This window comes from Aedes albopictus, chromosome 2 (assembly GCF_035046485.1).
Source record: "Aedes albopictus strain Foshan chromosome 2, AalbF5, whole genome shotgun sequence".
In the NCBI taxonomy this organism is placed as follows: domain Eukaryota; kingdom Metazoa; phylum Arthropoda; class Insecta; order Diptera; family Culicidae; genus Aedes; species Aedes albopictus.
Window position 1 is genome coordinate 456,308,141 of NC_085137.1, and position 17,826 is coordinate 456,325,966.

Consider the following 17,826-nt stretch of genomic DNA (forward strand, 5'->3'; position numbering starts at 1 on the left):
AAATTGACAAGAACCTAACTAAATACATGAACCATACTACAAAAAACCAATTGACAAAAAGAAAAAAGGGGAAACTTTTATTAAAACTATTTTTGTTCAACGCAGGCCACGGTGTGTCGACTTGGGTCACACACGCCTACGTACTTCTGAGTGTTGAAACAAAAATATAGGCTCCTAGAAGCAAATATAGGGAAAGGGTGCGGTGTAGAACATAAGCACAGTGTTGCTACCGCCGTAATCATTTTGAAAAAAAAAACATATGAACTGCTGCAGGAATCCAAGTGAAGTGACCTGATGTTCCTCTAGGTCGGTTTCCCACACAGAATCACAAATAATTGAATTTTCATTTCATTTATGTTAGAAAGAATAAACACATCAATTTCTCTTCAGAACACGTTTATTCTTCCCAAAACAAATCAACAAACTGACATTTACATTTTAAATCTGAGTGAATGGCTACTACGATTGAACTTTACTTACGCCGGCAATCTTCACAATTCACATCTATACTGCTTAATTTTTTCGCTCACGTAATTTCATATTTATCCAATCTTATATTTATTATTCCTCACCCAGCAGGAATACGAGAAAGAATTCAAGGATTATCCGTTTATATTCATAATTGCTGATACGCTATCGTAATTTTGAGGTTTTCGTAGTATTTTCATTGAAATCCCAACATTACTACTCATTCAGCACAGAGAACAGACATTCAAGTTCTGTTTCAATACCGTGTATGGAATTTTGGAATAAATTCCAAGAAATTGTTTTGAAAAGATTCAAATATGTTATTCCAAAGGAAATAAACATTATAATGTTTATAAACATCCCAATGAAAAGCAAATGCTTGAATGATAAATGTAATCAATTTAACTAGCTTCACTAAAAACTTGCAATCACGATTCTAAAAATAACTCTTTATACCTGGCAATTCATCACCCGTATCTGCGCTCCTAGTGAAGAATTAGCTTTAAATAACAAAATATTTGAAAAAAATGTAGGTATGCGCTCTCGGTAAAAAATTTCAATAACACAATATAAACAAAATGTTCGTATCCCACCATTATTTGCCGCTAAAACAGAACAAACCCTTTCTCATACTCAGTACCTTATTCGTTGTCGTTGTTGTTACTATGTAGCCTCTGAAAGTGACGATGCCGCATCCGCTCCTAAACTCTCCCATTCTAATAAAAACAAAGCATATCTCGATTTACATTGGACGTAAGTTGTTCTTTTTTTCTTTTTTATTATTTCCTATTTGGTTTTATAAGTTGTGTTAACGTACATTCATTTGTTCATGGACCAGTTTTGAAATCAATTTGTGTTAAGAATATCCATAGAAAGCTTCATTTAACTTCCTTTGAGATACTTTTTTTTCATCTAACTAGTATAATTAGAGATCTAGTAACTTAGTGTAACTTGTTGCAAATACGAAGGTCCCATGCTGAGGTCTAACATACTTTCTCATTCGCTTTGTATTCCCACCAACAGAAAAAGAAAAGCTCCAAGAAAAAGCGAGCCAAGTCACGTTCCAACTCTCGTGATAGGTAAGTTGAACTTTTCTAAAGTTTGTTACGTTAGGATTGATATATGTATCGTTCAATGCATCCACCAGCTCTTCATCTAAACGCGTGGAGCGTAACCATCATCAGACTCACGATGATAAACGCAACAACAAGAAGGACAAAAATCGATACGAGGACTCCAGCGTGAGCCGTGATCGGTACGATCGTAGAGGAGACGATCGCTACGGATATAACCAGCAGCAACAACAACAACAACAGCAGTACCAGCGTGACCGTGAAGAACGCGGTGGTCATCGAGTTGATCGCTACGGCAAAGGCGAAGAGCGAGAGCGAAGAAGCCGATCGCGGAACCGTCGCCGAAACAGATCCGAGGAAAGGGACAAGTCCCGATCGAAGTCGGACAGATCGGAGTCTAGGGGCCGGAATAGGTCGAGATCAGGCTCGGATGATCGCAACAAACGTAACAAGGGCCATGATAAACGCGACAGAAGTGTGGAGAAAAATAAGGAGAAGAAGAGAGAGAAATCTCCGAAGAAGGGGGACGGGGAGAAAAGATCGCAGAAAAACAGATCTCGATCAAGATCCAACAGCAGAAAGAGAGATCAGCTGAAGTCGAAGGATAAGCGACGTGATCGTAGCCGATCCAGCAGTGTGAAGAAGTCGGACAACAAAGCCAAGGAGAAACGCCGTGATCGCTCTCGATCAGTCAGCAAGAAACGGGATGAATCGAAAGCAAAGGAGAAACGTAGGGACAGATCGAGATCTCCCAGCAAATCGAAGGAGTCTTCCAAAGACAAACGCCGAGAGAAATCAAAAGATCGCAAAGAGCGTAAGAAGTCGCAGACTCCAGAGCGTAGAAGACGTGACCGAAGCGGCAGCCCAAAAAGAAAGGCAAGCAAATCACCAGTAAAGTCGAAGAAGAGGCACGAATCGCCGGTAGCGAAGGCACCCCGTCAGAAATCGCGCTCCCCGTCGCCGAAACGTGACCGGAGAGATCATTCGTCTCCGGTTGCGAAGCCTTCTCGCAGAAAGACTCGATCACCGTCTCCACAACGCGATCGAAGAGATCGTTCATCTCCGGTTGCGAAGACTTCTCGCAGGAAGACTCGATCACCGTCTCCACAACGCGATCGAAGAGATCGTTCATCTCCCGTTATGAAATCGTCACGCAAAAAGTCTCGATCGCCACCCCCAAAACGAGACAAACGAGAGCGCTCAAAGTCTCCTCCCGTCAGCAAGAAGCAACGTTCCAGATCACCTGTCAGTTCACGAAAGGATCGATCCCCTGTGGATAAGCGTAAAGATCGGTCTGACTCTCCAAAGGAGAAACGTAAACAGCGTTCGCCTTCTCCTGTGAAAACAAGCAAGGCAGATCGCTCGAGAACACCCGTAAAACCATATCGTGCGCTTTCTCCGTCACTCGATCAACAGAATAGACCGTCGACCAGTGCAGCGCTGAATACTCGGAAGGAACGAGGAAGATCTCCAGTCGATAAGCGCAAGAAGCGATCGCCATCTGCGCAGAAAGTTGCTAAAGAGCGATCGAGAACGCCTGTCGCCATCCAGCCATCAAAGAATCATAGACCAAAATCACCAGAAGTGAAGAAATCTTCAAAGCGGTCAAGCCCAGACAAGCCACTCCGTGGCGAAAGATCACCGGAACGAGAATCCAACACCCCAGTGGAACAGAATAAAGTTGATCGTAAACGCTCCGATTCCGCTTCCGACGATTCTTCGGATTCTTCCGATCTGAGCTACTCGCCCGCGCAACGTGATCCCGAAAGATATCGTGACATCCTGGAGGGAAGAACTGTTGAGACAAAACCACCATCACCGCCCAAAGAACGCCAACGATCAAGTTCATCGTCGTCCGAAGAAAGTTCTTCTCCCAAAACTGCAAAGGATTTCCTGAAGAAAACGTCCAGATTTCGTCGCGATCGCACTCCCCTTCCACCACCAGCTCCGGAACCTGTGGTCGAGTCGCAATCGCAGACACCCCCGAAGAAACGTCGATTTGAGACTCCACCTCCACCGGAGAAACCTGAAGCTCGATCACCGACTGACAAGAAACGAAAGGATCGCTCTCCATCACCCGAAACATCCACGAAGATTGAGGCCGCTTCAAACGATCGCGATCGCGATCGTACTCGATCTCCAGAAGCTCCTCCACCTACAGTTCCGGAAAAAGTCAAGCAACCTAAGAAATCTAAAAAGAAGCCTCCGATTCAGCAGCCGGTGGTGAAGCTGCAGTCTCCTGCTTCTTCATCTAATGAATCGGATGGTGAGTCGCAGGATCCCGAGGGCAAATCCAACCAGAAAGATCAGTCCTCCGATCATCTGGATGCTTTTCTCCCGACATTTGTCGATAACCGCGAAGAAAAGGATCTTTCATTGCTGAAGGCATTGAAGCATGACCTGGCGGCGAAGGCCAAGCAGTGTTTGGAAAAGAAGAAGTCCGTTTCGGAGCAGCAGAGTGATCCTACGGAAGTAGGACCTCCTCGGGTTGGCGAAAGCCGTGAACGCAACATCCAGATCCAGCAGGCTAAAATGGCATCTCTGGCCGCTGCTAGTACCACCTCCGTTCTGGGTAGTGGCAAGGGCATTGAGTTTACCACGGAGACCACGGTACCGGAGGAACCGAGCAAGAAGAAGGAAGTGATTCCGGCACCTTCCGCAAGTGGAATCAACAGCAACCAGATGAAGAAGGATATCCACGATATTCTGACGACGGTGGGAGCTTGCCGGATGGATGACAGCAAAGGGGCCGGAGGGCACTCGGTTGCCGTGAGCTTGGCCAAGAGCACAATCCTGAGCGCGGTGGACAACATCCTGAAGGAGAAGATCGCCGGAACGGCGGCAGAGGGTGCGGTGAGTGCCGGCAAGTCAGGCAGTGCGTCCAGATCACGGTCCAGGTCGCGGTCGCGATCGCATAGGTAAGTTTTCATGACTCTTAACATCTAAATAATCAGGCTTAGAGAACTACATGGGCTTAGCCAGAGGGGGGCAGCAATATTATCATATGTAGAATTTTACCAAATAACAAGCTGGGTTGAATGGCTAAATTTTGTGATGTTTATTGATGAAATACAAAAACAATGCCAAATTCCCCAGATATGGCGGACTATCCAGTGATTGTTCCAGTGCGTTTTCAAGGATTGCTCCAGAAATCCTCCAGGGATTTCCATAGGAATGTCAACAGAGATCCGTTTAGGAATTTCTGCAAGTGCTCCTTCAGGGATTTCTCCATGTATACATTCAAGAATTCCACTAGAGATTGCTTCAATAATTCAATCTGGAATAATTTGAAGCATTGAGAGCCCAACCCGGACTCTTCTTTCCTGGAATTTCTTAAGGAATTCCTCATGGGATTGCTTTTGCGATTCCTCGTGGGATTTCTTCAGGAATTCCTCCAGGTTTTTTCCCAAAAACTTCTCCAGAATCCCTTCAATCCCGCGAATTTCTTCTTTTATTTCAGGAACAACTCCAGGGATTATTTTAACCCACGAGCGATCGCGCTGTTTTATTGTGTACAACACGTTGAAAAAATCTCGCTTTTTGTACTCACCTTTAGCGTGATGCTGCGCGCCAACCGCGCGAGTTACGGAAGGTTAAAAATTCTTCCAAAGATTCCCCCAGGAACTCTTGGATTTTTTCAGGAACTCCTCCAGGAATTAATCCTGTACTTCCTCCAGCAAAATTTCCCTTAGGAATTCCTCTTGGTATTGCTTCCAGGATTCCTTCTGGGGTTTCTTAAGGAATTCCTCCAAGGTTTCCTCCAGAAATTGCTACAGGGATTCCTCAAGGATTTCCTCCACGAACTCCATTTAAACTTCCTTCAACATTACTACAAGAATTCCATCAGCGATTTCTTTAAGAATACTTTCTAGAATTTCCCCAAGATTTCCTCCAGAGATTCACCCAGGAATTTCTGCTGTGACTCTTTCAGGAACAACTTCAAAGAATATTTCAAAAATTCCTCCAAGGATTCCTGAAGGAATTCTGTTTAGAATTCCTTCAGGAGTTCCTTTCGGATTTTTTTCAGGAACTTCTCCATTGACTGTTTAGGGATTCCTTTAGGAATCTCTCTTGGAAATGCTTCCAAGATTTCTCCTGGGTTTTCTTCAGGAACTCCTGCAGGGATTCCTTCAGAACTGCTACAGGGATTACTCAAGAAATTCCTCCACGAACTTTTTTTAGAATTCCTTCATGATTTCTCCGAGAATTTCATCTACGATTTCTTCGAGAATTATTCTAGGGATTCCTCCGGAAATTGCTACAAGGATTCCACTAAACATTCCTCCAGGGATTCCTACAGAAATGCCTCTAGAGATTCCTCTTGGAACTCCTCCTGAAATGCCTCTAGGAATTCTTTTAGAGATTCCTCCAGGAGTTTCTCTTGGCATTCCTCTAGGTCTAGGATATCCTCCAGGGATTCTTCCAAGAATTTCTCCAGGGCTTAACTCGGTAATTCCTTCTGTGATTCTTTCTGTAAAAATTCCTCCAAAGATTCCCCCTGAACCTCGTCTTAGGAATCCTTCAGGAATTTCTCCTTATTTTATTTAAGGAAGTCCTCCAGGAATGAATTTATTACTTCCTCCAGGAAATGTTAAGGGATTCCCTCAGGAATTTCTCTTGAAATTGCTTTTGGGATTCCTGCTGGAGTTTCTTCAGGAATTTCTCTAGGGATTTCTTCAGGAACTGGTAAAGGGATTCCTGAACAAACTCTGCGAAGTATTCCTTCAGCAATTCCATCTACGATTTCTTTAAAAACTATTCCTGGTATTCCCCTACGAATTTCTTGGAGATTCCTCCAGAAATTTCTTCAAGAATTCCTCCATGTATTCTTCAGGAATTACTCTGGGAACTAGACCTGTGCGCCGCCGCGCCACGCCGCCGCCGCCGACAGTTTTTGCCCCACGCCGACGCCGACGCCGATATCGGCGGCGCGCCATACGCCGATGTTTGTCACGCCGCCGATTTTCATTTTTCACGCCGGTGATCAAGGCGCGAACAAAATTTTGTTTACATTAAGTTGAGATAAAATACTAAAACTCTTTCGAAGATTTCTCTAAAATTCCAATCAAAGATTTTTTCAGAAGTTCCTTAAGAGATTCCTTCAGGAGTTTCTTCAAAGATGTCTCCAGTAGTTCCTTCAGAGATTCAGGGATGCCTCTAGGAGTATCAACACGCATTTTTTTTTCCAGAAGATCTCTCAGGAAGGTCTCGACAGGAGTACGATCAGATTTTTTTCAGGTGGTTTCAGGGATTCCTCCTAGAAATACATCCGAGATTCATCCAGAAGATTCATCAGGGGATCCAATAGGAGGCCCTTCAGAGATTAGTCAGAGAGTTTCTCCAGAGATTTCTTCGGAAATTCCTTCAGGAATTCATACAGGAGTTTCTTCAGGAATTAGTCCAGAAGTTTCTTCAGAGACTCCTCTAGGAGATCTCTCGGGAATTCCTCCAGAATTCCAACAACGGGTTTCTCCTGGAGTTCTGTATTCTTCAGAAACCGCTCAAGGAGTTCCATCAGGGGTTCCTTCAGGAAATCCTTCCTGGAATTTTTTCAACAACCCCTCCTGAAATTCCTATCGGTATGCCTCATGGAAATTTTTCAGAAATCCTTTCTGGAGTTCTTTTAGGGATTTATCTAGGAGTTCCTTCAGATATTCCTACAGAAGTTTCTCCATAGATTAATTCATGAACATTTTCAAGGATTCATGCAGTATAGTAGTTCTTTCAAGAAATGCTCCAAAAGTTCCTTCGGTGACCTCTTCAGGAGTTCCTTCAGGGATCTCCTCAACAATTCCAGGAGGATTCAGGAATGCCTCCAGGTTTTCATTAGGAATTCCTTCAGGGTTTTTTTAAGCTATTTCAACAGAAATTCGCTCGGGTATTCTTTCAGAAGTCCCTTCAGAGATTTTTGCAGGAGGATTCATAGATGCCTCCTGGAGATCCATCAAGAGTTCCGTTAGAAGTTCCTTCAGGAAGAAGGTCCTAGAAATTAGTCTAGGAGTTCCTGCAGGGATTCCTTTTGAAGTTCCTTCAAAAATTTTACTTTGTAATGGCTTTTCCAGTTTTGATACACTTGAAATACAGCTATTATTATATCTCGTCCGACATTTAGGTTCGTTTTGGTACCTTCCTCAGGACTCAATTATTGCCGATTTTTCGTCCAGTGTCGAACAGCAGTTAACGATTTTTGGATTCGACTGCGATAGAATTTAACTTTGAAATGGCTTTTCTAGTCTTGACGTTCGAAATCTAGACTTGACAAAATTCGAATACAGCTATTTTATTAAGTTCTTTTAGATATTCATACAGGAGTTCTTACAGAAATAAGTCCAAGAGTTCCTTCATAGATTCCACCAGGAGTTTCCGGCATTCATGAAAAAGTTTCTTCAGAGGTTTCTCCTGAATTTCTTCAGGGATTCCTTCAGAAGTTCATTCAGATTCCTTTAGGATGATAACCTTAGGGGACTCCTCGAGAAATTCATTTACGAATTCATCCATGAGTTCTTCAAGGGATCGCTCTTGGGGTTCTTTCTGAGATTTTTCCAGATGGACTTACGGATGCACCCGGAGTTATATCAGAGATTTCTTACAGGAGTCCTTTCAGGGAATCTTGTTAAAGTTCCTTCGAGAATAACCTTAGGAATATAATCAGGCAAACCTTCAGGATATTATTGTGGGATCTCTCATGAAGAATTCCTCAAGCATTTCGTTCTGGAATTCCTCCAGGAATTCTTTCGGGACTCCTCCTGACAATCTTTCGGGGATTCCTCCTACAAATCCTGCAGGGATCCCTCTACCCAGAAAGATTCCCTCGGGAGATTCCGCTGAAAATCCTATCAAGAATTCCACCTGGAAATCCTTCGGAGATTGCTACCGGAATTCTTTCGGGGATTCCCTCTGGCATTCCTGCAGCAATTTTCCCTGCAATTTCTTCGGGGATTCCTCATGGACTTCCTCCGAGCATTCCTCCTGAAATTTCTACGGAAATTCCTCCTGGAATATGTTTGGAGATTCTTCAAAGCAATCATTCGAAAATTCCTCCTGGAATTATTTCGAAGATTCCTCTTGGAATTCCTACGGGGATTCTTCCTAGATTTCGTTCAGGGTTTTTCCTAGAATTTCTTCTGAAATTCTTTCAAGGATTCCTCCCAATAGTCCGTCGTGGATTCCTCCTGAACTGCCTTTGGGGATTCCTCCTGGAATTCCTTCGAAGATACAACTTAAACATCCTTCATGGAATTCTTCCTGGGATTTCTCGTACAATTTCTTCGGGGGTCTCTCCTAGAGTTCCTTCAGGAAATCTTCCTAAAATTCTTTTGGAGATTTCTTCTGGAATTCCTTCGAGGATTCGTCCTAGACTTACATCATGGGTTCCACCAGAAATTCTTTCAGAGTTTTCATTTGATTCTACGTCGTGGAGTTCCCCTGGAATTTCTTCAGGGTTTCCTCCTGGAAATTCTTTAATAATTTCTCTTAGAACTTCTCCTGGATTCCCTTGGATTTGCTCATGAAATTAAAGTTCCTTCGGGATTCCTTCGGAAATTCCTTCAGAAATTAATCCTGGAGTTCCTATGGGGATTCCTCTTGGAAATCAAACGAGGATTTCGGTTTGAAACCCTTCGGGGATTCCTCCTAGAGTTCCTTCGGAAATTTCTCCTGAACTTCTTTCAGGGATTCCTCCTTAAATTCCTCCGGGGATTTCTCCTGGAGTTCCTTCGGAGATTCTTCCTAGAATTCTTCCTTGAATTTCTTCGGATATGTCATTTAGAATTCCTTCAGAGATTCCTCCTAGAGTTTCTTCCTGAAATTTCTTCAGAGTTTCCTCTAGGAATTTTTTTGGAGCTTTCACTTCCAAATTCTTCGGAGCAGAGATGCCAGATATACAGACTTTTGACCTTCTTTACAGACAAGATACAGAGTACAGGAAAATACAGATTTTTAAAATATGATACAGATTTCTCCAGAAAGCACAGCATTTGAAGTTATTTTCCATAAATTGAATGAAAACTTTATAAATAGCTGCTTAAACATTAAAGAATTTATGAAAATTTGTACATTTTCCCACAAGTTTTAGAAAAAAATATCAGTAAAAGTTAAACCCCGTCAAAAAGTAGTACTTTTTTGTTAGTTTCTTTTGAAATCTAGGACTCTCGGTGTCTGCTATAACCTCAAATATGGCGATACAGAAAAATCTGTATTGATACAGATTTTTGATAAAAATAATCTGGCATCTCTGCTTCGGAGATTCCTCATGGAATTCCTCCTAGAATTTCTTCGGGGTTACCTTCGGTGAGTCCTCCTAGAAATCCTTCGGGGATTCCTCCTTTCTGAGTTCACCTGGATTTTTTTCGGGGATTCATCTTGAAATTCCTTCGGTCCTCTTAGATTTTTTTTAGGAATTTCTCCCGGAATTTATTTATTATTATCCATTTATTACGTAAGGCAATTTTCTCGAATTTTTGACACCAGCACACCTCCCCCCCTTGTAAGATTTTTGGTATGAAACTCCAAATATTTTTGTATGGAGTAAAACCCAAACTCTTGGGTATATTTCGTTGGTTCGTCCTCACAATTTTTCGAGGATTATTTCTTGAATCCTCCTTGAATTTCCCACTGAAATTATTTTAAGGATTTTTGCTGGAATTTCCTTGATGTACTGCTTGAATTCCTTTGAGATACGCGTAGGTATTCTTTCTGAATTTTCTTTTGGAATTCCTGCGGGAATTCCTCACAGAGTTCTTTCGGGGATTTCTTCAGGGTTGTGAAGAATTAGCCTAAGTTAAAATTCACGAATAAAAAGAAATAAAAAAAAGATTTCTTCAGGGATTCCTCCTGTACTTCCTTCGTGGCTTCCTCTTGAAACTCCTTCGAGGATTCCGCTTGGAGTTTCTTCGGAGATTCCTCCCGGGATTCCTTAAGGGGGTTCCCCCTGGGATTCTTGCAGGAATTTCTTCTGGAATTCTGTTGGGTATACCTCCTGGACTTCGTTTGGGGATTTCTCCTGGCATTCATTCTGGAATTCCTTCGAGGATTTCTCCTGAATTTCCTTCGAGGATTCCTCCTAAAATTTCTCCGGGGATTCCTCCTGCACTTTTTTCAGGGATTGCTCCTGGACTTTAACGAGGATTCCTCCTGTTTTTTCTCCAGATATTTCTCCTGGAATTCCTTTGAGGTTTGCTCCTAGAATTCCTTTTGGGGTTTCACTTCAAATTTCTTCGGAGATTTCTTCTAGAAGTTCTTCGAGGTTTCCTCTTGGAATTCTTTCGGCAATTCCTCTTAGAAATCCCTCAGGGATTTCTCCTGGAATTCCTTCAGAGATATGTCTTAGATATTTTTCGTTGATTACTCTTAGAAATCCTTAAGGGATTCTTTTTAGAATTCACTTTGAAATTCCCACTGGAATACTTCCGAGGATTCTTTCTGGAAATCCTTTGGGGATTACTGCTGGAATTCTTTCGGGATTTCGTTGTGCAAATTCTGCGGGAATTTCTTCTGGAATTCTTTCAGGGCTCCCTCGTGGAATTCCTACGAGCATCACTCCTGGAACTCCTTTCAGGATTACTCCTATAATTCCATTGGGGATTCCTTCTGAAATTCCTCCGGGGATTCCTACTTTAATTCTTTTGGGGAATCCTTCAGGAATTCCTTCGGGAATTCTTCATAAGTTTTTTTTTTTCAGTGATGTCTCTAAGAGAGATTCTTGAACTACATATCAGTGATTTCAGCAGAAGTTTCTTAAGGGTTTCATACGGCAGCTCTTGCAGAGATTATTCCAGTAGTTTCTTCATGGATTCATCCAGGAGATTCTTTAAAGCTTCTCCTGGAAATCTTTTGGAAATCATACGAGGATTCCTTGAAAATAGTGCGACCTTATTATCAAATGTGATAGCTTCTGAAGGTTCTAAGAAAACAAAATAAAAACGGTAGCAAAATCTATATTTTTGCCCTTAATTTGCAATGGAGTAATGCAACATGCACTAATACGGATACTGGTAATTTCACAATAGGTCTAATTACTGAGCACAGTGATGGACCCGAAAAGGAATAAAAAAAGGTGTTCATTCAAATGTAAGGTTATAATACACAGGGTCAAATATTTGACAAATGAACTCAAGAAAAAAACATCTGTTTGACAACTTCTTTGTTTCGCCAATGTTGACATTACGGTCAAATTTTGGTCACGCCGATTCACGCCGCCGCCGCCGCCGCCGAAAGCTGCCACCGGCGTGACGCCGTTGACGCCGCCGCCGCCGGCCAAGCAAAATAAAGTCGGCGCACAGGTCTACTGGGAACTCCTGCCGAGATTTCTCTGAAAATTCTTCCAGGTTTTCCATCGGAAATTTCGCCATTAATTCCTCTAGGAATTCCTCTGGAGATTCCTTCAGGAATTTCTACAGGCATTCCTTTAGGATATCCTCCTCTAAGAATTCCCCCAAGGTTTCCTCCATGCATTCCTTCAGGCATTCCTCCAGAGATTCCTCCAGGAATTGCTTCATTGATTACTCCAAGAATTCCACCAGGATTTTTTCTAGGAATTCCTACAGGAATTTATCCAGGAATTCTTCAAGGAATTCCTCCAAGGATTTTTCCAGAGACTCCTACAGGAACTCCTGCAAAGATTTCTCCTTGAATTTCTTCAAGAATTCCACCAGAAATTCTCCTAGGAATTCTTCCAGAAATTAATCCAGGCATTCTTCCAGGGATTCCTCCTTTGATTCCTGCAGAGATTTCTCCTGAAATTCTTTGAGTGCTCCAAAAATTTCTTCAGATAATTCTCCAGGAGTTGCTTCGTGGACTCCTTCAGGAATGCCTCCAGTCCCCAGGAGTTTCTCCTGGGATCGCTTCAGGAATTCTTCCTGAGATTCCTCCATTTAAGCAGGCACTCCTCCTGCAGGGATTCCATCAGAAATTCTTCCAGGATTTTCTCTACGAACACCTTTTGGGTTTTTTCAGGGATTCCTCCAGGAATTGCTGCAGCGATTCTTCCAGGAATTCCGCTAATAATTCATACAGGAGCTTCTTCAGAGATTTCTCCAAGAATTCCCCTAGGGATTCCTCCAGAAATTCCATCGAGTATTTCTCCAGGGTTTCCTCCAAAATTTCGCCTAGAAATTCCTCCTGGAATTTCTTAAGGGATTTTTTTTTTTTCAGAAAACCCCTCCAGAGTTTCTGTAGATTCTTGCAGAAATTCATCCAGTAATTGTTTCAAGAATTCGTCTGACATTTCGCCAGGTATGCCTTCAGGGATTCCTCCAGCAATTCCAACACGAATTCGTGCAGGTATTCCTCCAGGATTTTATCCTGGAATTTCTTCTGCCATTTCTCCGAGAAATCCTCTAAGGATTTGTTCAGATTTTTTTTCAGGAATTTCGCTATGAATACCTTCAGAATTTTTCAGGGAATCCTCCAGGAATTTCTCCAAAGATTCCTTCAGGAATTGGTTCAGGGATTCCTCCAAGAATTTCACAGGGAAATTTTTCAAGGATACCTCCAGTAAATCCTTCGAAGATTCCTCCAGGAAATCCTTCAGAAGTTCCACCAAGCATTCTTCCAGAAAATTCTCCAGAAATGCCTTCAGGATTATTTTTTATAGAATCTTCCAGGCATTCCTCCAGGAATTATTCAAGAGATTTCTCCAGGAATTGTTTCAGAGACTCCTACAGAGATTTGTCCACAACTTTCTCCAAGGATTTCCTCAAGGAGTTTCTCCTGGGATTGCTTCAGGAATTCTTCCTGGGATTTCTCCATTTATGCAGGGATTCCATCTGAAATTCTTCCAGGATTTTCTCTACGAACACCTTTTGGGTTTTTTCAGGGATTCTTCCAGAAATTTCGCTAAGAATTCATCCAGGAACTTCTTCAGAGATTTCTCCAAGAATTCCCCCAGGGATTCCTCCAGAAATTCCATCGAGTATTTCTCCAGGGATTCCTCCAAAAATTTGCCTAGAGATTCCTCCAAGAATTTCTTAAGGGATTTTTTTCAGAAAATCCCTCCAGAATTCCTGTAGATTCCTGCAGAAATTCATCCAGTAATTGTTTCAAGAATTTGTCTGGAGATTTCGCCAGGAATTCCTTCAAGGAATCCTCCAGCAATTCCAACAGGAATTCGTGCAGGCATTCTTCCAGGATAATACCCAGGAATTTCTTCTGTAATTTCTCCTGAAATTTCTCCAGGAAATCCTCTAAGGATTTCTTCAGATTTTTTTCCAGGAATTTCGCCAGGAATACCTTTAGAAATGTTATAGGGAATCCTTAAGGCATTTCTGCAGGAATTTCTTCAGAATTCCTTCGGGAATCGCTCCAGGGATTCCTCCACGAATTTCACGTGGGAATTTTCCAGGGATTTCTCCAGTAAATCCTTCGAAGATGCCTCCAAGAAATCTTTCAGAAATTCCACCAAGGATTCTTCCAGGAAATTCTCCAGAAATGCCTTGAAGATCGTTTTATAGAATCCTCCAGGAATTACTCAAGAGATTTCTCCAAGAATTGCTTCAGAGATTCCTACAGGGATTTCTCCACAACTTTCTCCAAGGATTCCCCCAGGGATTCCTTTAGGAATTCCTTCGAGAAGTTCTGCAGGAATTCTTATAGAAATTCCTCCGGGAATTTCTCAAGGGATTTTTTCAGAAATAGAAAACATTTAGACAGAGAAATAGCTATCTCGCAGAATTCCTCTAAAGATTCCTCCAGAAATTCATCCAGTAATTCTCTCAATATCTAGAGATTCCTCCAGCAATTCCCATAGGAATACCTCTAGGAGTTCCGCCAGGCATTCCTCCAGGAATTTATCCAGGAATTTCTCTAGGAATTACCCCAGGAATTTCTTTAGGAATTCTGCCAGGAATTGCTCCTGGACATTTATAAGAAATTATGTCAGCAATTTCCTTCAGAGATTCTTCAGGAATTTCCTCCAGATATTCATATAGGAATTGCCTCAGGGGTTCCTCCAGGGATTTCTTCACGAATTTCTCTAGGGGTTTTCCAGAAATTCCGTCAAAGATTCTTCCAAGACATCCTCCTGGAGCTTCTCAAGGGATTTATAGAAATTTCTCCAGGGATTGCTTCTAGAATTCATCCAGGAATTTCGTCCAGAATTTATCCATGAATTCCTCCTGGTATACTTACAGAAATTCCTTCAGGGATTGCTCCTAAAATTTCTTCAAAGATTGCTCCAGGAATTCCTGAAATGATTTCTTCAGAAATTCACGCTCTTGGCGAGCTATTAGATTAGAATCGTAATCTAGATCCTACTGAAATTATCAATGGGGCACGTTCGGTGCAGTACTAGATTTGTAGTAATGAGCTTAATTTCAGTATGGCGAGAAGGTCAATTCTCCGTTTCTGCAATGAAATGGTGCAAAAAGCGTAATTTGATACTGTTTGAGCAAAACTTTGGGCAACAGTGTTGTTGTTTTTTCCATTTCTTGCAACATAAACAACATAGTTGTCCAAAGTTTTGCTAAACAGCATCAAATTAGGCAAGGAATCATAATACTCACGCTTTTTGCACCATTTCATTGCAGAAATGGAGGATTGACCTTCTCAGCATACAAAAATTCAGCTCATTGCTACAAATCTAGTACTACACTGAACGTGCTCCATTGAAATAGTGATCGTATCGATATCAGTTTCTTCATTTGATATACTTGAAAGATACCTAGTTGTGCTAATGATCATTGATAGGAACAATTTTGATATAATGTAACTGACGTCGACGATCTTTCATTGACAGATCGCGCAGCTACAGCAGTTCCAGCTCGAGCTCCCGCAGTTCCCGTAGCCATTCGTCGCGTTCCCGATCGAGGTCCAGTAGCCGGTCGCGATCGCGATCGCACAGCACCAGTTCCCGCTCCCGATCGAGAACTCCGCCACCGCGTCGCTCCAAGTCACGGTCGCCATCTATCCCGCGCCGTGCCGGATCGCCAAGTTTCCTCGATCGACGCCGGATCACCAGGTAAGTGCGATCATTCCGGCAGTAGCGATGATTTCGATTCTTTTTCTTTATTTTCATTTGAACTTTTTCATTTCCACATTATTTTTTCGGTTTACCGTCCCCTCTTCTGTTGTCTTCAGTTCGAGAAAAACGCGTAAATCGCGCAGTAGTAGTTCCAGCAGTAGTAGCTCTAGCTCTAGTTCCGGATCGAGCAGCCGTTCGAGTGGATCCGATCGGTCCAGCCGAAGGCGCCGCAGACGCTAGATCGTCTGGCCGAAGTTAGCCAGAAACATGTCGCGTTGCGTTCGGAAGAGGGCTTTTAGAAGAACTCCCATTTTTTGTCTGCGTAGATTTATGCTATAATTTTTTATGGAGTGCCCATTGTGTTGACTGTAGAGTTATTTTCAGTTATTATTTAAGTTGGAATTGTGTATTTTTTGTAACACTTGATCAAAGCTTATTATTTAGGAACCGAGTTTTGTTGTTTTCTGCTCTGAAGTGTACCGAAATTTCCTTCTTTTGTTCGAGGTAAGTACATGTATCATTTAGTTATGCTTGGTATGACACTTAATAATTCTGGAGCATCATTTGAAAAGGGCCGAAGAGCTTCAAACATTTTGACGAGAATGCCTTAACAGCAACCTGGCCACGCATAAGTCCTTTTTAAATGTTAGTCATCTTTCTTAGAATTCTTAAGGAAGTTCATCAATGCAGATTGTAGTAGAGGGTTTTGTTGAAAGGTAGAAAAGTTCTGAACAGTCACAATAATCCACTAATCCATTCATTAATTGCTCTTAAATTCAATGCTCACATACTGGAACTAACAACAGTGCTCGGAAGCGTCCCATTCCATACCGTCGTCCAACTCCATCTTCGATGTCCAGCGGAAGCAGCTACAACAGTCGTAGTCGCTCCCGGTCCAGAAGCCGTAGCAAAAGCATGTAAATCTATCTCTCTATTCACACGTTCTAATCCACATCACCCTACACACACAACACAACGGAAAGTAATAACAACTAACCAATGCGGTGGTGGTGGATTAAAGCTGATATTAAAACCTAGAGAACGCATCATCATCATAAAGTCTACATAACCTGAGAATATATCCAATTAAGAAGAGCAAGCACAGATACCAAAACCGAAATCAAAAACAATCAAATGAAAGCAAGATAAAAACAAAAAACAAACAACATTGTTAAAGTGCTGGTATTCTATCAGATAATATAACTAAACCAAACTATCATGAATCTCAAAACATCAGAGTGATCTATGTAACTGTCTGATTCTTTGTTGAATTTTCTCTAACGTTTCTCTCATGATTTGAAAAAAATAATACTCAATGAAAAACATAGTAACCAATCTAGTCATTCAGTAACTAATTTCATCTAGAACTTGTAGGCATCTTAATTCAATTTTTTCTTGGTGCAATTTCGAACGAGCTAAGTCAGACTAGACTACATATTCGCTTCTTAGTTTCATTGCATAGAAATATGTATTTTTAATTTATTTTGTTGTTTATTTATTAGTTTGGTTTGGCTCTCTCAAACGAGTGAAAAGGTACTTCTTAACCATTTTATCAACAAAGCAAGTATTCCATGGTCAATACAATGTGATTAACAAAGTACTAAGAATGATATGTGTGCGAGTTTTTTATCCGAAATTCCTTAGAAGCTTCAAATTTTATTAAAGTTATCATCAATTTTCTTCTAAACCTCTTGTTTCGCAAATTGCCTTTCAGTGAATGTAGGAATTTTCATTTTTTGAAACGCTTGTCTTTTCCACTATTCTCGGCTGGCACAAGAATTCATTCTTTCTTGAATAAAGTAAACACTATGAGTGAACCAAATGGAGCTTAATTATCTTGCTCTAACCGGTTCGTTATTCTTTAATTCTATTCTTGAAACATTCGTACAAAAATAACATAAACAATTAACTAGAAATACCTCTCAGTGTTCCTTAAGAAAATTTGCACAGGATTCGTTCAGAAATTCATCCAAAGAAACCGTTTAATTTTTTTCCCCCAGAAAACCCTCCGAAGGTCCCCTTTTTCAAATGATTTCTCAAAATGTTTCTACGAGGATTCTTAAAAAAAACTACTTTGGTTTTCTACAGATATGCATACAAGGATTCTTTCAAAAAAAAATCAAGAATTGCTTCGACTTGCTCTGATAGTTTATCCAAAATTTTCACTATTTAAGAATTCCTCTATGAAATCGTCCAAAAATTCCTCCGAATATGACTCTAGATACTACTACGAGGATTCCTCTCAAAATTGCGCCAACGAATCCCTTAAGAAATCTTGTGTGGATTCCTCTAAAAATATCTCCATAAATGTTTCAATTATTCAAATAC

At 41.5% G+C, this 17,826-nt stretch overlaps 1 protein-coding gene across 4 annotated transcripts in view; it reads left to right on the plus strand.

Annotated features, from left to right (window-relative positions):
- LOC109398009 (serine/arginine repetitive matrix protein 2) overlaps positions 1 to 17,105 on the plus strand; it is a 147,114-nt gene extending 130,009 nt beyond the window's left edge. For 2 of the 4 annotated variants that reach the window (XM_029877686.2, XM_029877684.2), the window contains 4 exons: positions 1,492 to 1,547; positions 1,616 to 4,459; positions 15,274 to 15,495; positions 16,305 to 17,105. In XM_029877686.2, the coding sequence (XP_029733546.1) occupies positions 1,492 to 1,547; positions 1,616 to 4,459; positions 15,274 to 15,495; positions 16,305 to 16,419 (3,237 nt within the window). In that variant the 3' untranslated portion in view covers positions 16,420 to 17,105. Of the gene's footprint in view, positions 1 to 1,491; positions 1,548 to 1,615; positions 4,460 to 15,273; positions 15,496 to 15,614; positions 15,948 to 16,304 lie in introns of those variants that run through there. The other 2 variants (XM_029877685.2, XM_029877683.2) reach the window with 1 other exon arrangement.
- Positions 17,106 to 17,826: the final 721 nt, after the last annotated feature.